The 26,916-nt window shown below is 35.4% G+C and overlaps 1 protein-coding gene across 1 annotated transcript in view; it reads left to right on the plus strand.

The window, feature by feature from the left end:
* The window catches only part of SLC15A5 (solute carrier family 15 member 5), a 139,665-nt gene extending 119,775 nt beyond the window's left edge, over positions 1 to 19,890 (plus strand). Inside the window, 2 exon segments of the mRNA XM_020994227.2 lie at positions 16,315 to 16,423; positions 19,649 to 19,890. Of these exon segments, the coding sequence (XP_020849886.1) occupies positions 16,315 to 16,423; positions 19,649 to 19,796 (257 nt within the window). The 3' untranslated portion in view covers positions 19,797 to 19,890.
* Positions 19,891 to 26,916: the final 7,026 nt, after the last annotated feature.

Genomic DNA, 26,916 nt, shown 5'->3' on the forward strand with positions numbered 1-26,916 from the left:
TCATTTTATCTGAATTCTATGTTTCTTTGCACATGGCTTTTAACTGATTTTCATACAAAATAGTCCTTTTCCTCCTCCTTTTGTAGAAATGATAGTGATGATGATGGTGATGATGATGATGATGATAATAGAAGCAGTAGCAACAGCAGCAACTAGCATTTTTATAGCACTTTAAGGTTTGCAAAGCACTTTACATATGTAAACTCATTTGAGCAACCAAACTATTCATATATGAATGGGACAGGACCTTAAATTCTTTATAAGAAGATTCCATTATTTTCTTTACATAAAAGTACTTTTTTATTTCCTTTTTAGCAACCACAGTGAGTCTTCCTCTTTTCTCTCTACACTCTCTCTTTTGATGATCCATCATCACCCATTAGTTCAATTAACATGTCTATGAAGATGACTCCCAGATCTGTATATCTAACACAATTCTCTTTCCTAAACTCCAATCCTACAATATTTGACTGCTGGATGTCTCCCTGTCCCTTAAGCATCTCAAACTTACCATGTCTAAAGCAGAACTGATTATCTTCCCTAACTAATCAACCTTTCCTCCAAACTTACTAATTTCTGTTGGAGGCAACACCTCAGGATAAATTCCAATGGCTCCCTGTCACTTCCAGGATCAAATTTAAAGTCTTTTGGCATTCAAAGCCCTTCATAACATGCCCTGCCTCCCTATCTTTCCAATCTTCTTATGCCTTATTTGCTCCCACATAATCTGTGATCTATAGCTTTTTTGCTGTTTCTCTCCATCTCCCAACTCCATACCTTTTCATTGACTGTTTCTCTTGCCTAGAATTTTCCCCTTCCTCATCTTTACTTCCTGGATTCCTTGACCTCCTTCAAGTCCCACCTAAAATCTCACTTTCCACAAAAGTCTTTCTCAATCTTTTTTTTAAATATAAGTTTATTTATTTATTTTTAGTTTTCAACATTCACTTCCATAAGATCTTGTGTTCCAAGTTTTCTCCCCATCTCTCCCCTCTCCCCACCCCAAAATAGCATGTAAATTGATATAGCATTCATATTAAACCTATTTCCACATTAGTCATGTTGCAAAGAAGAACCAGAACCAATGGGAGAAACCACGAGAAAGAAGGAACAAAAAGAGAAAGAGATAGAGACATAGAGAAAAAGAGAGAGAGAGAGAGAGAGAGAGAGAGAGAGAGAGAGAGAGAGAGAGAGAGAGAGAGTGCAAATAATGTGCTTCAATCTGCAGTCAGACTCCATAGTTCTTTTTCTAGATGTGGACAGCACTTTCCATTATGAGTCTTTCAGAGTTGTCTTAGATCTTTGCACTGCTAAGAAGAGATAAGTCTATCAAAGTTAGCCATTATACAATGTGGCTGTTCCCAATCATTTTTAATGTTAGTGTCTCCCTTCTGTTAATTATCTCCAATTTATCCTGTATACATCTTGTTTGTACATAGTTGTTTGCACATTGTCTCCCTATTAGACTATGAGTTCCTGAAGAGCAGGGTCTTTTTATTGCCTTTCTTTGTATCCTCAGCATTTAGCATAGTCCCTGGAATATATAGGTGCTTGATAAATGCTTTTTAACTTGTTGACTTCTACAAAGTCCCCTTTCCCTAATGCTTACAATGTCAAAATGGAAAGAGGGGACAGAGGTTGCTAAGAATTCACACAATTTTAAGAACTTATGTTAATATTAGTTTAAAAGTTGGTCTTCTAAATGTGAGGTCATTTTCCAAGAATTACAAATTAATTTCTTGTATTTTTTCCTGAAGTACAGTTTCTGAGAAACCAATGATCCTTAAATTGTCCCTATATATCCTGTCTTCTAAGGTCAGTTCCTTCGACTTTTGGAGTATTGAAGATTTTTAAATTTTTGACTTTCTATTTATGTCCTGCCAAATTTTCTTCACTTTTAAAAAAATTTCAAATCTGTTATTCTATTATTTTGCTCTACTATTTTGGAGAGATTCTGTATCATGTATTCTAAGAGTCTATTCTCTTTGTCACTTTGATTTCATCATAAGTACTTTTCCTTTTCTATTCTAATTATTTTCCTTTAAAAAAATTCTCTTTTGTACCATTCCAGAGTCACATGTAACTTATTATCATGTTTCTCTATCAAGGAGGGATTGGAGGTTCACTTTCCCTGACAAGAGAATTGTTGTTCATTGTTATTGTGACCTGACCTAAAATATTTGTTCATTTTTCCTTCTTTATCTTCACTGTTGGTTTATCTTGTTTAGGGACTGGCCTAGATCCACTATTTCCCTCGGGGACTATCTTTCACCTTGTATCTTCTATTCCTAGTAGTTTATATGCTGTTTCATCCTGCCTCCTTCCATTGATGTGGGATACATTTTCCCTTATCCAGGCTCCCATAGCATGATAGGCTTAGCCTGCTTGAGTTGAGTGGCATAGGGGCTTGACTAGGTCCTGGCTGTGGGAAAATTCTATGGGGGCTAGGAGAGAAAGAGGATTGCAACTTTATTTATTCTCCTTTTCTTGCAAACATGGAGGTTCCTTCCCCTCTAACCAATTTTACACTTCTGGGTCTTTATACCACTTCATATGTGTGTCCTCTTTCCTTTTGAAGGGAGCATAGTTTCTCCATCTATTATGTGATATAGGTGGAACAGACTGAGTGAATGCTATGAGGTGTCAGGATAAAGGCCACCATAGTCAAAGTTGAAAATGGAAATCTGTCAGACTATATCTCCTGGGTGTGTCAAGAATGTGCAGGCTTGTAGTGACTATGGTGAGCAGTATCTTTGGGTAGCTGATTCTTATTTTTTTCCTATTCTTACTAAATTTTTAGTTACTATAACTTTGACACATTTTAGTTTTCTTTAGCTCATGAAGTGAAGGAGTTATTCTGATAAGAACTTATATTGTCATCTTGTCTATCAACTGCCTATCAAGAGACTGCACAAATACATTTATCTTTTTTAAAAGGGTATAATTTTGCCTATCCAAACAAAAAGCACATAATAAAGTAAAAGGCTTATGAACATGGCTAATGTGGAAATTTGTTTTGCATGGTTATACATACTTGTATTGGGTTCTGTTCTTCCCTTTCCAATCGGTGGGGAAGGGGGAGGGAAAGAAAGAGAATTTGGAACTGAAAATTAAATAAAATTGAAAACCAATTTAAATATTTATGAAAAAATAAACTGGAATCTCTTACGGGTTGTCTCAATTATCTGGATTTTTGCTAGGTATTAGTACCATATCGCTAAGCTTTAGAATTTATAAACAAACATTTATCAAGAACATACATTATATTTTTGGCTTTTTTCCTCAAATTTTATTGAGGTGTTTTATTTTTATATCACATTGACAGATTACTCCCATGGCTCAAGAGATCTCTTTTAACAAGGTTAAAGCTAATAATGTAACAATCTCATCAATTTCATGGCATGCAATATTTTATACCTCTAGCACCTCCCTATGTCTCTATTTTAAAAAATTAACATGTATTTTACAATACAGTTTTTTTCAAACCTCTAGCGTCTTCAAAAACAAACATTAAGATTTATACAACTCTTGTGGAATTGGGTAAGGTTAAAATAAATGAATGTATCTGAACACATCTCATAATCTATTAAGCACTGTATGTATATAACTACTATAATAAGTAATTACTATTATTAAAAGGAAATATTTTTATTTCCAATAGTTCAATAAATTATTTTTAACAACCATAAAAAGCAAATCAGAGAATATTTTTCCTAAGCTCTGTAAGTTCTAGGCAACGAAGATTTCAGTGATTTTGAAGGATACCTATTATCTTTTATCAATAGATGCTCTATCCAATAATACAGATTAGTAATTAGGTATGCTGTGAAAATACTAAACCTAAAATGTATTGAAGGTATTAATGAGCACTGCGTTTTGTAACAGGTCTTCAGTATTCAAAAATCATACTTAACAAAAATTATCAAGTACCTATGGTGATCAAGGTACAGAAAAGGCATTGGGGGCATATAAAGCTTAGTTGAGACAAACTTCAAATTAATTCAATTCAACAAATATTTCTTTAGAAGAATTTCTTCTTAAAATGGCAACATAAAATGTCATAAAGAAGCTTAATTCATCCACATGAACTGCAATATATGTATGGAAAAAGGCTCCAGAATGATTAAAGATAAAACTGGAGGGAAACAGAGTAAGCACTCCCATCCATTCAAGAACTGCACAAAATGATGGCCAAAAGTTAAGAAAGCAGGGAAAGAGGTTTTATCAGGGAAGCCAGCAAGAGTCTAGGCAAACATGGAAGCTAGAGGAGGCCAAAAGAGGGGACATACCAGGGAAGCCAGCACAAATTCCAATAAATAAGCCTGAAGCCATTCTAACCTAAGGACCCCAGCCAGGCTCCTACAAACAAACCTAAAGCCAAGTTAACACTCTAGATAGGAAGGTCACACATCACTGTGTGCTCCAGCAGGGGTCCTGAAACCAAATCCAACCCTGGCCTGTAAGAGCAGAAATGGAAAGAACCAGCCCAAACAGATTACTTTGAAGGGAGACAGGGCCTGGCTATGCACTCTTCAGAAGACTGGAAAGTAAAGCAGATGACAAAGCCAACTCAACACTGGTGCCAACAGTTCCCTGGTGCTAGGGCCAGAAAAGCTGTTTAGGGCACATGAGACCAATGTGATCTTCAGCATCCTGCTGGTACCACTACAGTGGACAGATCCAGTTTGTAATTAGGGGTTATACAAAGAGAAAAAAAGAATATAGCTCAATGTAGTACCAGAAAACTTAGAGAAAAGCCAGGGATTAGAGCAGAGAATGAGCCCTATTACTAGTCACCCCAACTGTTTTGTCAGTGATAGCAGCATTGAGACTACCAAGGAGACAGGACCAAAGAAGGCCTACCCAACCCATTCAAGAATGCCCGAAAGGCCTGCATCACATGCAAAATCCTGAGAACTAAGGCTGAACATATGAGTACAATGATCCCAATGAAGAAATACTTTGAGTTATGAAAGCACAAAGAGTTAAATCCAAAAAAAGGAAAGTAACTCCACAGTAATCCACTCAGCTATAAGCAGAATCTTAAAAAAAGAAATAAAGAAAAGAAGGAAAGGGGAGGAAGGAAGGAAGGAAGGAAGGAAGGAAGGAAGGAAGGAAGGAAGGAAGGAAGGAAGGAAGGAAGGAAGGAAAGAAGGAAGGAAGGAAGGAAGGGAAGAGCCATAAGAACTACAAGAGTGGTTGGAAGAAATGAAACAAGATTTTTTTAAAAGAAAATTATAAATTAAGATTTCAGGAGGAAAAAAATAAATAGGCAATAAATATCTTAAACAGAAGGTAGAAAATATTACGTAAGTAGTGTACTCCCTGAAAAAGAAATAGAAATAATCAGCCAGAACTCAATGACTGTGTAAAATGAAAAATATTAGAACAAAGTCAAAAGATTGAAAAATAGCAAATCTAAAGTTTCTATGATCAAAAACAACTTGGAAAAGAGGTAAGGGAGAGATAATTTAAGCATCATCAAAGTCTTTGAAAACCATAACTAAACAAAACATCTGAATGACATGTTTCAGGAAATCTTAAAAAAGAAAGAAAGAAAGAAAGAAAGAAAGAAAGAAAGAAAGAAAGAAAGAAAGAAAGAAAGAAAGAAGAAAGAAAGAAAGAAAGAAAGAAAAACAACATGTTTAGACATTTCAGAACCAGGAGGCAAAAAAAAAAAAAATCGAAAGACTCTGCCAATTACATCCTTAAAGGAAAAAAATCCCAAAGTAAAAACACCCAGGAATGACATAGACAAAATTTAGATTTTCCAAGTCAATGAAAAAATACTGCAATTTGAAAAACAGAATTAGTTCAAGTATCAAGAAACCACAGTCAGGATCACATAAGTGACTGTACATGATCTCTTCAAACAGTCAAAGGATGTGACTAACCAGTTCTGAAAAGAAGAAAGATATATTACCAACAATGAAATGAAAAACTGCTCCAAATTACTAATAAGACAAATGCAAATTAATGTCATTATATTTTTATACCATTACTTATTTAACCATTGCCAAATTGAAGTGCACCCCATCAATTTCCAGGGCAGCTAAGTGGCACACTGACTGGAGTGGTCAGGTCTAAAGTCAGGAAGACTCATCTTCATGAGTTAAAATCTGGCTTCAGACACTTACTAGCTGTGTGACCCTGGCCAAGTCGCTATTTATCTCAGTTTCCTCTTCTGTAAAATGAGCAGGAGAAGGAAATGGCAAACCACTCTAGTATCTTTACCAAAAAAACTCCAAATGGGGTCATGAAGAGTAGGACAAGGCTGAAATGACTGAACAACAACTATGAGTTTCCAGTTCTTTGCCATTATAAAAACCTGGAGGGGCAGCTAGGTGGCGCAGTGGATAGAGCACCGGCCCTGGATTCAGGAGGACCTGAGTTCAAATCCAGCCTCAGACACATAACACTTACTAGCTGTGTGACTCTGGGCAAGTCACTTAACCCCATTGCCTAGACAAAAAAAGAAAAAGCTGGATAGATAGATAAATATATACATAGATAGAAGACAAAAAAGGAAAATGACAATTTTTGGAAAAGCTGTGGAAGGACAGGCACATTCATGCCTATTGTTAGAACTGGGAATTGGTCCAATGAGTCTGAAAAGTAATTTGGAATGATATCCCAAAATTTACTAAGCTATAGAATACTACTACTAGGCTTATACATCAAAGAGTTCAAAGAAAAAGGGAATGGGCCTATACGTATAAATATATTCATAACAGATGTTATGCTGCAGAAAAGAATTGGAAAAAAAAGGGGTGCATATCAGTTGGGAAATGCCTGATGAAATTATGGTATGTAAATGTAAAGTAATGTTATTGTGCCATAAGAAGTAATGAAAGTGATTCAGAGAACTGAAAAAGACTTTGTAAAATCAATAAAGAGTAAAGCAAGTAGAACCAGGAGAACAATTTATATGACTGCAACGTTTTAAAGAAAAATAACTCAAAGATCTAAGAACTATAACCTACATAATGACCAATTATGACTGCAAAAGGCTGATGATAAATTATTCTCTTTCCCTCCATTAAGAGATGTGATGGACTAGAGGTGTGAAATGAGACATACTTTTTCAGACACAGTCAATGGGTACATTTATTTTTGAGTGACTATATGTATTTGTTACACTGGAAAGCTTTGTTTTTTAAAGGGGAAAGAATTAAGTGGCATATGGGAAGATAATGATAGTGACAAAAATGGACAAGTATAGAAACTGGACAAGACAGATAGATTCAATCATTCTGGAAAGCAATTTGGAACTCCATGCCAAAAGTTACTTAGTTGTAGAATACCTCTACTAGGCTTTTACTCAAAGAGATCAAAGAAAGAGGAAAAGGATCTATATGAACAAATATATTTATAGCAACACTTTTTGTTGCTATAGAAACTGGATCTGTGATTTCATTAATATAAGGAACTCCCAGATGAGGAAATCCCCTCTACCTATGTAGGTCAAAGACTTTTCCATAATTTGAATAGTTCTCTAGAGCAGTTTGCAAAATTTGGGGACTTAGGACCCCTTTACAATCTTAAAAATGATTGAGGACCATAAAACACTTTTGTTCTTGTAGGTTGTATCTATCAACACTCACCAAATAACAAAGAAAAAAAAATCAGCCATTTTGGAATATTTAACTTATTTTGAAATAATAAGAAGCCTGTTTCATGTTAACATAAGCAACATATTTTATGGAAAATAAATATGTTTTCCAAACAAAAAGAGTGAGAAGGGTAGCATTGTTTTACATATTTTTGCAAATTAATGTCTGATTTAATAGAAGACAGTTGGATTCTCATGTCTGTTCCTACCTTAATCTATTGCACTGTGTTGTTTGGGTTGAAATACATAAAGAAAATCTAGTCTAATGCAAAAATGTAGTTGCAAAAGAGAGAAGTAATAACTTGAGAAGGTCAGCACCTCAGCCTTGTACAGAACCTAAGCCTCCCCTTCTAGAACCTTCCCTTTCTCACCCTTACCTTGGCTAGAAGAAAGTTTGGACTTTTTAAAATCAGTGCCCTAGCAATGGCTCCAGAACAGCAACAGCTGAGTACAATGTGTGCATTAAGACCCGAGGAGAGTCTGGCTATAATGAGCAAAGGTAATTCAAGGCTCTATGAGGAGCCCAGCAGAACACCACACCATCCTAAAAGCGGACGTCTTGAGATCTCCAAACAAAGGATTTCTAGGAATTATAAATTATTCCTTTGCCACTTGTGCTTTCTAAGGTTGAGCCCATTTTCCACTGGATTCTGAGAGAGTAGGTCATTGATTTTTGAGGGTTGCTTTGTATCAGCTGTTCTTTCTCTGTGCCACCTCAGTAGAATATACCTTTCTAGAAGCTAAGTGTCACTGACTTAATGATATTAACTGCTTATCACTGAAAAAAACACACTGGAATGCGCACACACACACACACACACACACACACACGTGTGTGTGTACATATATGTATATATACATATATATAATATACATATATGTGTTTATATATACATATATGTATATATATGCACACATATACATATACATCTATATGTATATATAGATGTATATAGATATAGATATATATAATTAGGAAAACATCCTACCCCTTAGGGATATCCTTAGATGCTGAAGGGAGATATACCAGACATACTCTGGCCAGTTGGAGTTGGAAGAGTAACGCTAGAAAAGGTGCTATATTTTTTAAAGGAAGAAAAAAAGTGTCAATGAATCATCAAATAAATAAACAGAAGAGAACAGAAGGAAGTTCAAAAGGGTAACACAAACAAGCTGGTTTGAACTACCATGTTAAGTATGAATTATACACACACAGACACACACCCCAAGCTGTGTGTGGTGGGAAAAGAAAGCCAAAGTGTATGTAACAGAAGTTCAAAATTTTCACTTACAATCCCATTTTTCTTTTTCTTTTTTTGTATATTGAAATGTTCATATTTGTTGTTTTCTCAGTTTATACTATGAAACATTTTTTTAAAAAAAACATTTAACTATATAATCCCTAAGGCACCTTCCAGCTCTAAATTTTGTGGTTCCAGAGTTAAGACAAGACCACGATTGCCATTGAGCTGGAGTAGGATCATATATCTTCTTTTGGAAGGCTCCTTAGAGGTCAGCCAGTATGACCTCATCACTTTACAAATAAGGAAACTGGAGTCTGGAAAGGTTAAGTGGCCTTGGCAATCACCAAGTTCACATAGCGGGTAAGTACCAAAGAAAGATCATGAACCAAGTGCTCTGACCCCAAATGTTCTTTCCACCACCCCAGTCAGCAGGAAGGAAGTAGAGGTAGTCTGGTAGGAATCACAGCCCTATGAGCTGGGAGATCTGCATATGAGTCCTGCTCCTTCCACCACCTCATGGTCACTTCACCTCACTGAGCCTCAGTGTAAATGGGGGTGGGGGGGAAATCCCCCTATGTGCTATGTACTAGGAAATGAGGAGAAAAGGACAAAAATGAAGCAGGTTTTGCCCTCAAGGAGTTTATATTCTAAAGGTAGAAACGATATGTGTGCGTATAGGTAAATATAAAACATTTATGAATTATGAAGTCACTAGCATAGATGGCCTCATTACTTCTCCATATATTTATCTTGGGAGTTTATTCATTGCACCATACATTTTCAATTTGGGGAACTTAAGTAGATCCTAACCTGACAATTATTCTTATGGAGTTTATAATCCAATAAGATATTACTATAACTTACATACATTTATTAATTATCATATTTGATAATTTGCTTTGAACCTTCTTCTGTTCTTGTTCAATCATTCCAACTCTCTGTGACTCCGTTTGAGGTTTTCTTGGCAAAGACACTGCCTTCTTTCTCCATCTTATTTTACAGCTGAGGAAACTGAGGCAAACAGGGTTAAGTGACTTGCCCAGGGTCATGCAGCTAGTACGAGTCTGAAGCCAGATTTGAACTCAGGTCCTCCTGAGTCCAGAACTCTAACCACTGTACCACCTAGCTGCTTTTCCTTAAATTCTATATTGTACTTAAATTCTGATAAACAAATAGTGAACTGGATTTGGAGTCAAAAGAGCTGGGTTCAAATCTTAGCTTTCCCAATTACTATCTTGGGCAAGTCACTTAATCTCATTTGTAAAATCATAGGGTTGGGCTAGAAAATTTCCAAGGTCGTTCCCACCTCTAAAATCCTGCGATCCAATTGCAGTCTTAAAAAGTCATTGCCTATATCTTCCTGTGGATTGGTGCTCCTTATTTTCAATCAGTCTCTGGAAATGTTAGCTAAAAAAACTGCATGAGTGTGAATTGTAACAGTAAAAGCTTATAAGCTACTAAAATAAAGTTATAGCACCTAAGCTGTCAACTGACAATGTTAAATGGCATATTTTATAGCTCATTCTGGTTTAATGCTAAATAGTAGGCAAATAACCCATTAGATTGAGCTGAGGCAGATCTGATTTAGCAAATTCGTGCTAGGCACTGGTGGAGATAACAAAGTTTATTTTCCTGGTTGTACAAAATAATAACGACAGAGGGAGCATGTTACATTTTGCTCTTTCTAGGGAATTGGATAGAGCATGTGCACATATTCTCTGGCTACTTCTAATCCAACTACATGAAAATTCTGGGCAACACGTTTCTAGCTGCAGAATAACTCATCAAATGACTTTGATAGGAATTTGAGGTCATGAGTTTTACTGCCGGCTCTTTTCTTCTATTTTGCATCCTCTGAAGTTCTGGGTGTCTCTAGTGGTCATAAATGGCATGCTTATCAAACTTGAAGATCACACCAATTTTGGCAGGGATGGTTAACATACTGGATGACAGCATTGGAAATCAGAAAGTTCCTGTCACCCTAAAACATTGGATAGAGCCCCATAGAATGGAATTTTAAAGGGATAAATGTAAAATTTTATTCTTGCTTGGTACTGTGTAATGAGGGGGAAATATTATAATTGGCTATGAAACCAGAAAAACTGATGACTCAGGAATTACTGAACCAGAACTGAGTGTGCATAAAACAGGGTGACCCTACGCTCATCTGGGAGTTTCCTGAAGCTCAAGTCAAGTACTAATCTCTATCCCAATCACAAATTTCACTGAAGGTCCCAATCATTTCCATGTGGGCAACAAATTTCTCCTTGTTGATGAGAAATAATACCATGATAGCACTCTTCAAAAGATGAAATTATCATTAAGACATGGCCAGAAATTATTAGCTATTCTACTTTCAAGAAAGGGAATTCCCGAAGATAAGATAAGAGGATAATTAGAGTTCCCTGTCACATCATCATAATAACATATTACACTTAATGCAAAGTGCTTTAAGGTTTGCCATGCACTTTACATATATAATCTCACTTGGTCCTCAGAACAACCTTGTCAAGTAGATACTATTATGATTTTTATTTTACAGAATGAGAAAACTAATACTCAAGGGTTAAGTCCAAAGTCACACAGCTAGCATGTATGTGAATCGAGACTTGAACCCAGGTCTATCCTTACTTTAAGTCTATCACTGTCTTTACTATGCTATAGTTCCAGTCTTGGGTGTTTCTGAAACTACCAATCTATGTCCTTTCCATCTCAGCTGTTTTTAGTACACTCTTTATGAAAATGGCTTTTGTTTCTTTAGATTAATGTCTACTATTATGGTCATTTATATGACCTCCATCATGTCTTTGGTTCTTAGATTTCCCACATAAGTACTACATAACCACTTAATAGATACTGCTACTCTGTCTACCCCTCTAATCTAATCCCATTCTTTTTGAATAATACATACGTATCCAGAGTCATATATCAATCTTGAGTGGCATTCTACCAAGTCTCAATGATAATCATATGGTGAAATTTGCCTCTTTGTGTTAAGACCTCAGGTTCACCTTTCAGGTCCTGTGTTGCCCCTACTTTGGCCATTTTTGTATAATTATTTGAGGTCATGAGTTTTATTACTGGCTCCTTTCCTAAATTTGTATCACCTAAAATTCTGGATATCTTTAACAGTCATAACTGACATGCTTATCAAACCTGACAGTAACACCAATGTTGGCAGGGATGGTTAACACACTGCATGACAGTGCTGGAAATCAGAAAGTTCTTGACAGCCTAAAACACGGATTGAATCCAATACAATGGAATTTTAAAGGGATAAATGTAAATTTTTATTCTTGGTTTAAACAATCAGTTTCACAAGAATAGGATGAAGGGACATTCTAGAGAGCAATCTGAAAAAGGTCTGAGGAGGTTTAGTGGATTGTGAACTCAATATGAGTTAATAGTGTGACACGGCACGTAAGAAAGCTAATGCAGTCAGGCTGAATTAGAAGAAACATATTGTTCAAGGCCAGGAAAGTAGGTGGTTGGCTCACTACACTCAGTCTTGGACAAATCATTTCTGGTGTATAGTTTTAAGTTCTGGGAGCCATACTTTAGGTAGAACTTTGAAAAAGCTGGAGAATGGTTAGAGGTAAACAACCAAGATGGTGGAGACCACCTTGAGCTCATTCCATACAAAGATCAGTTGACAGATTTGGGGACATTTAGAGTGGGAAAGAGTGGAGGGCTATGAAAAGCTAGAAAAGGATTAGGTTTGCTGTTCTTGACACTAGAGGGCAGAATTTAAAGAGATTAGGTTTTCCTTTACATGAAGTTGTTAACTATGTAAAAACTGGCTGGCTACTTCTCAAACATGTGGTAGACAGGATTCTTATTCAGCTACAAGTGTCACCAGAGGTCATCAATGGTTCCTTTCAGCTCTGAGATGATGTCCAATTCTATTTCCTACATTGTCGTGTTTTCTATACTCTATGATATCTAACTTGAAAGGCACACAGACAGTTTCCTTATCCCCTTTAATAAATATTTGTTGACATAGGTAAATATCACTTGGCTTTGGCTTTAAAGACATACATTGGGCAAATCACTACAAACTTCTCACTGTTCTCTATACATTCTGGAAGCTAAAGCCTTAGTCATTGGTTAGTTTTTCTAGTACATCATGAAGTAAAATGATACTCTTCCTCCCCACAAAAACCAAAATTCTCATTCAAACAGACTATGCTAAAGTTAAATGCTTACGTTTTGTATACAATTGAAATATATACAAAGACAATATCTATTTAATACCAACCATTCAGCTGAACAATGAAACATTCTATCGAGAACATGAATTTTAAGAATCTAGATGGTGTTTATATAGATACAGAAACTTACTTGAAATTTCCCATGTTGATCTAAACAAAATTGAAAAGAAAACTGAGCTGACCTGAATTGTTCTGCTAGGTGGTGCAGTAGATAGAGTACTAGACTTGGAGTCAGGAAGACCTGAGTTCAAATCTAACCTGACACACTTATTAGCTGCATAATCCTGGACAGGTCATGTTACCTTTCTGTGCTTCAGTTTCCTCATCTGAAAAATGGAGATAATAATAGCATTGATTTCCCACCCCCATGGTTATTGTGAGGATAAAATGAAATAATATTTGTGAAGTTCTTTGCAAAGCTTAAAGTACCATATAAATGCTAGCTGCTATTGTTATTATAGGTAGTTTCCTCATCCAAAAGCTTCCTATATTAAAGAAATCCCATCTATTCCCTCTAATTTAAATAAAATAATAGAAGGAAATGGCAAAAAATTAACCTTTTTGAAAATCTGACACCTGGTTTTATTTATGGTTGCAATAGTGTGATGGATTCAAATTTATTTTCATGGTTGAATCACAATAATAGTTATGTCAAAATAAAATGACAGAGAATACATAGTTCAAAATCAGAATCCACTTCTACAGTCATAGCTGATTTTTCATATATTCACTGGCTGTCAATTATTTGTTTGGTTTTTTGAATACATGTTTTAACAAACATTTATTTGTTTGTTTGTTTTAATATAATAATACACCTTTTAAGAATAAGCTGAAATAACAAGCATTGTAAAACTGAGAAAGTAAGTAAAAAATAAAATTTTATAGTTCATTTATTGACAACCTACATCATGTATGTCCAAGATATTTCATGGGCTCTAACACTTTACACATAGTAGGAGCTTAATAAAAATTTTTGTTGAATTGAAATTTACTAGTTTCCATTGATATCTACTCTTACACAACTCTTTTCATCTATCTTGAAAATTATTGCCAGCTGCTCTGGCCAAAAGGAGTATGCTTTTTCTAAAACGTTACCCTGACATGTCATATTACTTCTTTAACACTCTAGCACACATAAGGAAAACCAGTCAGTACCTTATCTCATAAAACTTTGCAAATGCTGTAAACCTCTGTTCTATTTATATATCAGAATGTTCTAGAAATGTTCTGCCCATTACTAAGAGCAATTGGTTTTGTTTTCTCTCTGAAGCATATGAAACTTTGTCTTTTTGGGAATAATAATTTAGAGCAGAGGTTATTAACCTTTTTGTGTCATGAAGCCCTTTGACTGTATGATGAAGCTGATGGACCCCTTTTGACAATAATGTTTTTAAATTAATAAAATAAAATATACAGTATTATAAGGAAAAATTATATTGTAACAACCTATGTATATATGTATGTACGTATATAAGGAAGGACAGCTGGGTGGTGCAGTGGATAGAGTACCAGCCCTAGAATTAGTGAGACTCACCTTCCTGATTTTAAATCTGGCCTCTGATACTTACTAGCTGTGTCATCCTGGGCAAGTCACTTAATCTTGTTTGCCTCAGTTTCCTCATTTGTAAAATGAGATGGAGAAGGAAATGGAAAACCACTCCAATATCTCTGCCAAGAAAACCCCAAAAGAGGTCACAAAGAGTTGGACACAACTGAAAAATTACTGAACAACATATTGTGTGTGTGTGTGGTATATATATATATATATGTATATATATATATATATGTGTGTGTTTGTGTGTGTGTGTGTGTGTGTGTGTGTGTGTGTGTATATGTGTATGTACATGTATATATACATACATATTCCCCCACAGGAAGCCTTTCCTGATCCCCTTTAATGCTAGCATCTTCCGTCTATTGATTATCTCCAATTTATCCTGTATATATTCTATTTTTACATGATTGCTTTTATATTGTCTCCCATTAGACTGTACAATAAATCTTTACAATTTCTACCTCCACAGCATCACTTCTATCTTACTTTATCTCTCTACTCAGAGCTACACCTTAGTTCAGGCTCTTATCACCTCTGACCTAGATTCTTGGAAAGTCAGTACATCCTCCACACTTCTGCCAAGGTAATTTTCTGTAAGTGCAGATCTGACTATGTCACTCTCCTAGTCAGTAAACTCCAGTAGCTTCCTATAGCCTCTAGAATCAAATTTAAACTCCTTTGTTTCACTTTGAAAGCCTTCCACAACCTGGTCCTAGTCTGTCTTTCTAGCTTCATTTTACACTTCTCTCTCTCTCCAGGACTGTGAGGTCCAACTATTTCCCTTGACTATCTCCTATCCCTGTAATGCTTTCTCTCTTCTCCACTCTGATAACAGGCCTGTGTGGTTTCATTTAAGGCTCAACTAAAATCTCATCTTTTGCTAGAAGCCATCACCAACTACTCTTAATTCTGGTGCCTTCCCTCTCACTTATTTCCTATTTACCCAATATGTATAGACATCTAGGTGGCGCAAAGGATAGAGTGCCAGGCCTGGGATCAGGAAGAGCTGAATTCAAATCCAGTCTCAGAAACTTACTAGCTGCATGACCCTGGGCAAGTCACTTGCCCTTGTTTGCCTCAGTTTTGTCATCTGTATAATGAGTTGGAGAGGGAAATGGCAAACCATTTCAGTACCTTTGCAAGAAAACGCCAAATTGGGCCACTAAAGTTGGACGTGACTAAAGAAAATGACTAAACAACAACCTTGTATACATTTGTTTGCATGACGTCTCCCCCATTAGATGCAAGCTCTTGGAGGGCAATGACTGTCTTTTGCCTCTTTTTGTATCCCCAGGGCTCAACACAGTTCCTGGGACATAGTAGGTGTTTAATATATAATTGTTCACTGATTGTTATCTCTATTTTACAAGTAAGGCAATTGAGAAAAAGAAGGTGAAGTGCCCATTTTCACATGGACAACAATGAAATCTGAATGAATATCAAAATTTCTTGATTCTTAGGCCATGTTACCTGAGATTAAGTTATTCTGACCTTCAAAGATAACAGAAAATATTCTGAATGTCTTGTCTGGTCTATGTTATTGTCTGTTATAGAATAAAATTAAATAGCAACAATAGCTACTTGGTAGAGTTTTGTTGACATTAGTGAATCAATCAATTTCTATGGATTACATAATGATTAGTCTTAGTGATTTCTTTGGAGTTGAATAACAATTACATTTGCTCCACACAGGCAATTGGTTTCCAAATGCATTAAACAAAGGCAATTTAGAAAATACCTTCTTCTTTTTGGCATCATTAATGTTGTTGGACATCCTGGGATTCTGGAGCATTTCACATAGGTAAGTTCCTAATTAAATACTAGACAGTGGTGGTAGGAACAATTTCTTATTCAATGAAATATTGGTCCTGGAACAATCACTAAGCCAACAAGAACTCTGAGTATCATGAATAGAAAAATGAACATATTAGCACAATATAATATAGATTATTCAGAGGAATGAGTTGAAATTTAGACTTTCAGCTTTGCATTGATTTTTTTCAATTTTCCTCAATTCTAAAGGCTTTCTTAAAAAGCAAGTTTTTCTACATTAAATATTGATATTTTAAAAAGAAAAGACTCACCACGTGTATTATAAGAATTATAGTAATTGCCAGTAATTGGCATTAAAAGTAAATATCATTAAATAAGTAGCCTGGAATCCAATACTGCATAGGCACTTATATTTAAGTGTTTAAAGCAGCAGTGTCCACTTCAAGGTCAGCAGAAGCCTATTTAGGCAACAACTTGAGACTGCTGCACTCTCTTCTCCTATTTATCCATGTTCTCATTCTCATTCCCATCAATCCAACCCACTAATTAGCAATATCCCCCTACTTATACAATCTTATCAGTCTGTACTTCTACTTGCTCTCAGTGCTACCACCCACCTAAGAGCTATCAATCACATCTCAAAATCACTCTGTACCATTCACCCAATTCTTTCCTTCTTGCCATCTCTCATCCACCCCCAAGTAACCACAATTTTGTTCTTCCAATTCTGACTCTGTATTTTTCTTCTGCTTCTCACTGCTTTTCCCTGCCACAACAATGGGATTTGAATTTCTAGATAGGCAGGTATCAGAGAATCACAGAATTTCAGTGTTGGAAGAAACTTCAGTGGCCATCTACTATATCCTATAACTAAAAAGAATCATCTCTATAGTAGCCCCAACAAGTGACCATCCAGTCTGCTTGACAATCTCAAATGAGTAAGAAGCCACTGACTTTTCAAGCAGCCCATTCCAGGTTTGGAAATCTTTAATTGTTTGGAAATCTTCTTTTATGTTATGAATAAATCTTTGCTTGCAACTTCTACCTAGTTCCTAGTTCTGCCATTTAGGGAAAACAGCAAAATTTCCAACCCTTACTGAGATGGCAGCTCTTCAAACACATGAAGGCAGCTGTCACGTCACCTTCCTCTTCTCCAGGCTGAACATTTCTAATTCCTTTAACTAATACTGAAATGGCATGATCTCAAAATGTTTCATCATCCTACTTGCCTTTCTTTGGATCTGCTCTACTTTATCAGTGTAATCTCTAAAATGTGGTGCCCAGAACTACACACAATACTCAACAGGTGATTCAATCCAGGCAGAGTGAAGCATTGTATCATTTCTTTATTCTAATATATTATTGTTCATCTTAACCTACACTGTATTTGCTTTTTTTGGGGGGGAGGGATGCCATATAAAACTGTTTACTCATATTGAGTTTTCAGTCTACCAAAACCTCCAGACCTTTTTTCAAATCAACTGCTATGTAGCCATGACCCCCACATTTTTATTTGCAAAGCTATTTTTAACCAAGTATAAAACTTACTCTTTATCTCTGTTAAATTTAATTCAATTAGATAAAGCCCAATAATCCAGCCTATCAAGTTCTTCTTCAATCTTGACTCTCATCTAATATATGAACTCTTCCTACCAGCTCTGCATCATCTACAAATTTGGAAAACTTCCCTTCCATGCTTTTCTCTGAATTGTTCCAGGATTTGGTTATTTTCCCCCAGGAATCAAAAACAAACTCTGGCTTACAGGTTGTATCTTTAATTCCCTTCCCTTTTTTGAAAATCAGGACATTTGCTTGTCCTTGGTGCTTTAGTACCTCTCCAATGCTCCATGTTCTCCCCAGAGATCACTAACAGGGGCTCAGCAATTACATCTCCTGATTCTTTCGGTATGCAAGGACATTGTTCACCTAGGCTGGGTAACTTGAATACATCAAAAGGAGCCAAGTGCTTTCTTACCATCTCCTTATTTGTCTTGGGTATGAACTTCCTATTTGTCATATTTGTTCTTTTTCTACTCCAAAGATCATTTTCTTTTTCAGAGAAAACAATTAAAATAAAAATCAAATGACTCTTACTTCTCTGGGTTTTTAGTTATCATGCCATCCCCAGCAAGCAGCTGTCCTAACCCGAGGGTTCTTAACCTGGTATCTATTTTAAAAATATTTACTAATAACCACATTCCGATATAGTTGATTCCCTTTGAAACCCTATGTATTTTATTTTATATATGTGAAACCATTATTCTGAGAAGGGATCAGAAGCTTCACCAGACTGCCTAAAGCGTCCACAACAGAAAAAAAGTGAAGAATCCCCATCCTAATTCTTCTTTGATTCCCTTCTTTTTTCCAACATAGTTTTTTTAAAGCCCTCATTTCCTCATCAGAGTTAGTTCACTCTGAGCTTTAGTACTCCTAAGTCATATGATCATGCTATCTTTTGTGCTTACCCTGTCCACCTACCAACCTGTCTTTCGAGTTGATTGGTGAATTCTCCATGCTTCCGCATTGCTCACTCTTCAGACAAGGGGTTTTTTTGTTGTTATTTTTTTTATTTTGTTTTGCTTTGCTTTGCTTTTTTGGATCACAGACCTCTTCTCAAAATAATGATTTTTAAGTATTTAAAATAATATACATAGAATTACAAAGGAATATAATTTGCTGAGATACAGTTATCAAAATATACAAAAATTCACAGACCTCCCAAAAGTTATTCATGGAATCCACTTTTTAAGGACCTCTGGTTTAGATAACCTCCCTTTCCTCTTCTCAATAAAGTTGTTTCTCTTTCTTTTGTTAGTTTGTCAGTCCTAAAAGCTTCCCATTCCCCCTTGGCTAATTTATCCTATAGAATTTTTGCACATGATATCTAATAATACATTTAGAGCTAGGAGAGACTTTTAAAGGCCATCTAAACCTCTCCCCACCTTTATAGCTGAAAAAAAATATGATTAAATAATTTACTCGGTGTCATACAAGTAGTGACAAAGAAAGGATCCTACTTGATAATTCCTCTGAACAATCTGAAATCCATTCTCCTCAAATTGAGGGTGCACTTTAGACCAGACTGATAATTTTTAAAAGGATTTGAAAATGAAAAAGGAAGAAGAAAGTAGCTATGTATATTTGCCATAGCACTTATATTAAACATAGGAAAATAATAGCAATAGTAATAATAATAATAATTCTTTTTTCTTCCTTTTCTTCCTCCTTTTTCTCCTCCTGCTCTTCTTCTTAGATACTGTAATCTAGATCAATTTCATAACCAGAGAATCAGGAGACACCATCCTGAAGAAACACTTCTCCAAAATGACCAGTATCTAAAATATTATGACAGTATCATGGAATCTTCTTCCACTATTGATGCTTATGAGACAACCTTGTGAAACTGGATGTGACATATCATCACAGTGTTTTTGATATGTAATCTTCAGGCTGAGTGATTTGTATATCTTGATATAAGACCCAATATTTTTGAGATTTGTGTCATTGTTATCCCTTTTTTCTTTTTGTAAAAGATTTATAGAAATTTAGATTTTATGTTTTGCATGACTTTATGTGCATAATCAGTATTGTATTTCTTGCCTTCTCAATGGGTAGGAGAAGGGATGGAGGGAGGGAGAGAATTTGAAACTAAAAATAAAAATATTTTTAAAAAAGAAATTTAGATTTTACAATTATGCTTACACATGCGTATTTTACTAGGTGAACAGGTATTTCAAAATAAAACTAATTAGTCTATGCCACAAAAGAGCTTCCTATATTATACATATTATCATGCTAGTTTTCAAACTGAAGAATCATAATGTATTCTTGATGTAGCAAGAGCATAGCTATTGAAAAACAACATTCATAATATTAACCATAAGGTTTCTTATTTTTTATTTTTGTCACTCTAAGTGAAAACATAAAATACACCTCAGCAGATGGCAGATTTCTCTGAGTATCACAAATAGATCTGTGTATTACCTGTATGTTACTCTAAGCAAGATTTGAATTGGATGATTAGAAAACATGCTCCAAGTTTAAAGGTTAAGTTCCCCCTAAAGAACCAATGATCAAAAGAGGTGACATTCAGACTGTGTAGTATTTGTCAGGCTTATATGAATTAATGAGAATATGCAAACTAAGGAAAAAGAGAAAGAACTAGAAAAGTTTATGGGGATATTGACTGACCAGAAGACTGCTCAGAGTAGCCAAGCACAGCAGAGGTACTAGAAGGAAATCCCTAGTCCCAAGGTTCATTCTGTCTCCACAGCCAATATGATAATGGTTTAGATATCTGGAGTATGCCATCTACAGAGAAAGTGGCTGCTTTGCAGTGAAGTGAGGCCTGGAAAGCCAGATAACCCATCTCTGATTTCCAATTTGAATCCTGAAGAAGGATAGGCAGACTTAGCAGACATTATTTTATTCTATAGCATCTGCTATTTAAGCACAAGCTAAGTAAAGTTTACTATTACTGCTACAGTAATAAAGCCCTTTAGAGTGCATATAAAAGATTCTAGATTTGTAGAACAAAAGACATGCAAAACCTGACTTTAGTGTGGTGTGCATATTCATTTTGCCAAGTTACTGCTATCAAATTCCAGGTGTTTCTTTTACTCAATTAGTTCTATTTTAAAGATAAGTGAAGAGCCATACACACTCTCTTGGGACTTTATGGGCCTCCATCACAAAAAAGATTCCTTTTCTATGGTAGAAGTCAAAATGTACCATTGCAAAATTGGCTTCTAAAGGGGAATCAGACAGTCAATGCAATCTTGGACTTCTGATAAGGACGGTTCAATAGATCTTACTGTTAATTGGGAATTTGTCTTTTTCATCCTAATCTTTCTGTAATTCATTAATGTGTCAATCATAGCAAAAAACCCCCAAATATTAAGCCTCTAGTTGTCTCCATATAATACAAGATAACCTATGGAATTGTTAACCAACAGTAACCCTACAAAAAAAGCTAAAATTTAATAATATTAATGATATCTTAAAATGAAGCTACTATGCATTCTTCCATTTAGAACAAGACATTTTCAAAGAGTAGTTTAATCTCCAGTGCTCAGCAACACTGTCACTGAGCACCTGGAATAGTTTAGGCATTAAGTATAATTGGTTTTGCTTTACATAAATCTGTAGCTTTGTAAATAAGCAGAAGAGTTCATTTTCTATACGATACTAATTAACTTAAAGGAACACTGTTTGCAGAAGCCTGCTGGGTTTCATACTGTATTTTTATAGTGAGCTCAGTGGCAAGCAAAGTTTTGGATCTATTTACTCCTCTATTTCTTTTCAGCTACTCAGTGGCAAGAGTTCTGTATTCGTCCAGGCATTTGCTCTTTTTATCATATAGAAGGGGGGAAAAACCAAACTGGAAATATAAGGTCTTCTCTGAAATATTCTGGTGTTCTGTTTGTGTCAGTAACTGAAACCTGAGAGAAAAGATATTTGAAAGAGTATTCTGTGACCCAAGAGCACAGGACTGACCCAGGATAATCCTATCTTCAACTGACAATGACATCTTTTATTCTATACCCTATTCTTCTTCAAAATTGTCTTCTTTTAAGTTATTTTTTCAATTAATTAACTTTTTTCCCCTCACTTCCCATCTCCCACTGGAAAAAAAATAACAAGAAAACTCTTGTAAGAAAAATGAATTGTCAAGCAAAACAAATTCCCACACTGACCATATTAATATATATATATATATATATATATATATATATATATATATATATATATATATAATTCTGCATCTTGAATCTATCACCTCCCTGTCAGAAGTGAGATAGCATGTTTCATCATTAGTCTTCCAGAATCATGGTTTGTCTTTGCATTGATCAGGGTTCTTAAATCTCAAAGCTGTTCATCTTTACAATGTTATGGTTATTGTATAAATTATTCTACTGGTTCTGCTCATTTGATTTTGCATCAGTTCACATGAGTCTTCCCAGATTTCTCTTATATCACAATGATGTTCCATTATATTAATATATCATAATTTGTTCAGTCATTCCCCCAATTGATAGGTATCCACTTAGATTACAGTTCTTTTCCACCACAAAAAAGAGCTGATGTGAAATATATATATATATAGAGAGAGAGAGATCTATATATTTATAGATGTCTCTATATCTACAGATACATATGAGAGAGAGAGAGAGAGAGAGAGAGAGAGAGAGAGAGAGAGAGAGCCTTTTCCTCTTCTTTGAGCCTTGTGAAGTATAGTCCTATAGCCCTAGTATTGCCATAGTTGTATTACAGGACATTTAGAGTTTAATAATTTAGGGATCATAGTTCCAAATTGCTTTCCAGAATGGCTGGACCAATTCACAACTCAACTAACAATGCATTAATGTGCCTGTTTTCCTATAGCCCTCCAATATTCATCATTTTCTATTTTTGTCACCCTTTCCAATCTCATAGGTGTGAGATAGAACCTCAGAGTTCCTTTAATCTGCATTTCTCTAATTAGTAAATTTTAAAATATGGTTGTAGATAACTGGCAGCAACAACAACCAAAAAAAATCCCAAAGAAAAAGAAGAGCAAGAAAGCAAAATGACTATATGATAAAGCTTTACAAATAGCTGAGGAAAGAAGCGGGGGAAAGGGAAAAGAGAAAGGGAAAGACATATTCAACTGAATGTAAAATTCCAGAGGATAGCAAGGAGATATAAGATTTTCCTAAATGAGCAATGAAAAGAAATAGAAGAAAAAAAAAGAATAGGAGAGACAAGAACTTTCGTCAAGAAAATTACAGTTATCAAGTAAACATTTCATGCAAAAAATGGGCATGATAAAAAACAAAAATTGTAAGGACTTAACATCAAGGGAACATTTCATGCAAAAATGGGCATGATAACAGACAAAAATGGTAAAGACCTGACAAAGCAGAAGAGATTAAGAAGAGGTGGCAAGAATATACAAAAGAACTATACAAGAAAGATCTTAATATCACAGATAACCACAATGGTGTAGTTACTGATTTAGAGACACACTTCCAGGATAATGAAGTCAAGTGGGACTTAGGAAGCACTGCTAACAATAAGGGTAGTGGAGGTGACAGAATTTCAGATGAGCTATTTAGATTCCTAAAAGATAATACTGTTAAAGATCTGCATTCAATATGCCAGCAAATATGGAAAACTCAACAGTTGCCACTGACTTAGAAAAGATTTATGTCCCTATCCTAAAGAAGGGTAATGCAAAAGAATGTACAAATTACTGAACAATTGCACTCATTTCACATGCCAGCAAGGTTATGCTTAAGATTCTGCAAGCTTGGCTTCAGTAATACGTAAATCAAGAATTACCAGAAGTGCAGGCTGGTTTTCAAAGAAGCAAAGTAACTAGAGACTAAATTGCCAACATTCACTGGAAGACGGAGAAAGCAAGGGAGTTCCAGAAAGACGTCTACTTCTGCTTCATTGACTACACTAAAGTCTTTGTATAGATCACAACAAAATGTGACAAGTCCTCAAAAAGATGGGAGTACCAATCTTCTTACTCATCTGCTGAGGAATCTGTATGTGGGTCAAGAAGCAACAGTTAGAACCAAACATAGAACAACTAATTGGTTTAAGAGTGGGAAAGGAGTAAATATATTGTTACCTTATGTATTTAAATTATATGCAGAGTACATCATATGAAATGCCAGGTTGAATGAATCAAAAGCTAGAATTAAGGCTGCCAGGAAAAATATCAACAATCTCAGATATGCAGGCAATACCACTCTAATGGCAGAAAACAAAGAAGAATTAGAAGCCTCTTGATGAAGTTTAACTTAAAAAAAAAAAACTAAGATCATGGCAACTGGTCCCATAATTTTTAGGCAAATAAAGGGAGAAGAAATGGAAGCAGTGTCAGATTTTATATCCTTGGGCTCAAAAGTCACTGAAGACAGCAACTGCAGCCATGAAATTAAAAGATGTTTATTCCTTGGAAGGAAAGCTAAGGCAATTTAGATAGCATAGTAAAAAGCAGAAACATCACATTGTCAACAAAGGTCCATATAGTTAAATCTATGGTTTTTCCAGTAGTAATGTAGGGCTGTAAGAGATGGACTATAAGGAAAGATGAGTATTACAGAATCAACACTTTCAAACTGTGGTGCTTAGAAGACTTTTGAGAGTCTCTTGGGCAGCAAGGAGATCAAACCAGTCAATACTAAAAGAAATTAATTCAGACTATTCCCTGTAAGGACAAGCACTGAGGCTGAAGCTTAAATGCTTTAGCCACTAGTGAGAAAACAGAACTCTTGGAAAAGACCCTGATGTTCAGAAAGATTGAAGGAAAAAGGAGAAGAGGATGGCAGAAGATTAGCTGGATAGAAAGTGTCATGGAAGCAACAACCATGAACTTGGACAAACTTTGGGAGACAGTGGAGGATAGAAGGGCCTGTCATTCTATAGTCCATGGAATAATGAAGAGAGAGACATGACTGAAGAAATGAGCAACAACAATAGATAACTTGGATTATTTTCCTGAGGACTTCCTGTTCATATCCTTTAATAATTTGTAATTGGGAATGGCTTTTATTTTTATAAATTTGACTCCCTTCTTTATCCAATCTTTATCAGAGAAGCTTGCCCTAGAAGATTTTTGCCAGTTAGTTTTCTCACATCTAATCTTACCTATATTCAACACTTTTTAAAAATTCTTCAATTTTTAAATTAACAAAAATTTGCACTCCCACCTCCCCCACTCCATTGAAAAGAAATAAAAGCATAAATCTTGTAACAAATATGCACAGTAAAATAAAATAAATTCCCAAACTGGCCACATCCATATACACATATACATATACATACACATATACATATGTCTCTATCTACACCTCAAGTCCATCACCTCTTTGCCAAGAGATGAATTCCATCATGATATTCTTAAGTCATAATTGGCCATTGCATTGATCATAGTTTCCCATCCCTTCTTTATAGAGAAGTTGGTGAAAAAGAAGCAGTGTGCTCAGGATCAGTACTCTAGGTTTGATCCATTATGTCCGCTCCCCTGCCCTTCTTCTCTTTCTTTCACCCAGAGCTCATTCATAGGATCTTATTCTTTCCTGTCCTCTTTATGATCCAATATCCATAGCTAAGGGGTTTTTTTTTATTATGACTAATCTCTCCTTTGATTTACCCTTCTTCTTATTCTTCCTTTCCCTTCTCCTCTTTCTTTCTTGTTTCCCTGTTGAGTCAGTATATAAATGAAATTTATTAATTGACAACTATATTTCCAACATTGTGCTAAGCACTGAGGTACAAAGACTTGTAAAAGACAGACCCTGCTCTCAAGGAGCTTACAGTTTAATGGGGGAGACAACATGCAAACAACTATATACAAGATAAATCAGCAATAATCAACATGAAAATCACATGAATTAAAGGGAATTAGAAAAGCCTTCTTATAAAATATGGAATTTTATCTGAGACTTGAAAGAAGTCAGGGAAGCCAGGAGGAGATGAGGAGGAAACATATTCCAAGCAGGGTCACAGCCAATGGAAATGCCTCGAGTTAGGAGATAGAATGTCTTCTTCAAGAAACTGCAAGAAGGCCAATGTCACTAGATCCAAGAGAATGTGATGGGTAAGAGAGAGTGGGGGAAGTGTGCAACATAAAGGTAAAAAGACTGGAAAGGTGGGTTGGACAGGTTATGAAGGCCCAAAGCAAGAATTTCATATATGATCCTGGAGCTGTATGATCCTTGTTTGAATAGTATTCTATTTATGCCCCTAAATTTTGTAAGATGATTTCCCCCTACCCTTTCCTCCCTCCAGTGTATACCCTTTCCCCTTCTTTTCCTTTCTTCTTTTAAGATCACCATAACATAATAAGAATTCCCAAGCACTCTGTCTTATTAGACTCCTATTATTCTTAATGATAGAATTTTGAGGGGAACATATGTATCATCTCCCCGTATTAACTGTAAACTCTATTCACTCATATTTACTTTCATATAGTTACCTATGGTTGCACTTCAAAGTTTCTATCCAGCTCTGGTCTTTGCATCAGGAATACTTGGGATTCCTCTATTTCATTAAAGATTCATGTTTTTTCCTTAGGTCAGAGGTATCAAACATGCGGTGTACACCCTGCAACACTTCAAGGTACAGCCCAAACCAGATTAAAATGTAATTAGGAAATATTTAACAAAATAAATAAAAATACAATAGAACATATTTAATATTAATATGTTGTTTTCTAAGTAAAAGTGTGGCAATAAGAATCTTACATATGATTTAGTGGTTCCTATTTCCATTTGAGTTTGACACCACTGCCCTAGAGCATTTTACTCAGTTTTACTGAGTAAATTATTCTTGGTTGTGAGCTTATATCCTTTGCCACCTAGAATATCATATTCTAAGCTCTCTGATCCTTTATACTGGTAGTTGATAAATTGTGCGTGATCCTAACTGTAGCTCCTCAGAATTTGAACTGTTTCTTTCTGACTGTTGCAGTAATTTTTTTTTTCTTTGACCTGGAAGCTTTGGATTTTAGCTAGGATGTTTCTG

Source organism: Phascolarctos cinereus, unplaced genomic scaffold (genome assembly GCF_003287225.1).
Source record: "Phascolarctos cinereus isolate Bilbo 61053 unplaced genomic scaffold, phaCin_HiC Scaffold_1;HRSCAF=81, whole genome shotgun sequence".
Lineage (NCBI taxonomy): Eukaryota > Metazoa > Chordata > Mammalia > Diprotodontia > Phascolarctidae > Phascolarctos > Phascolarctos cinereus.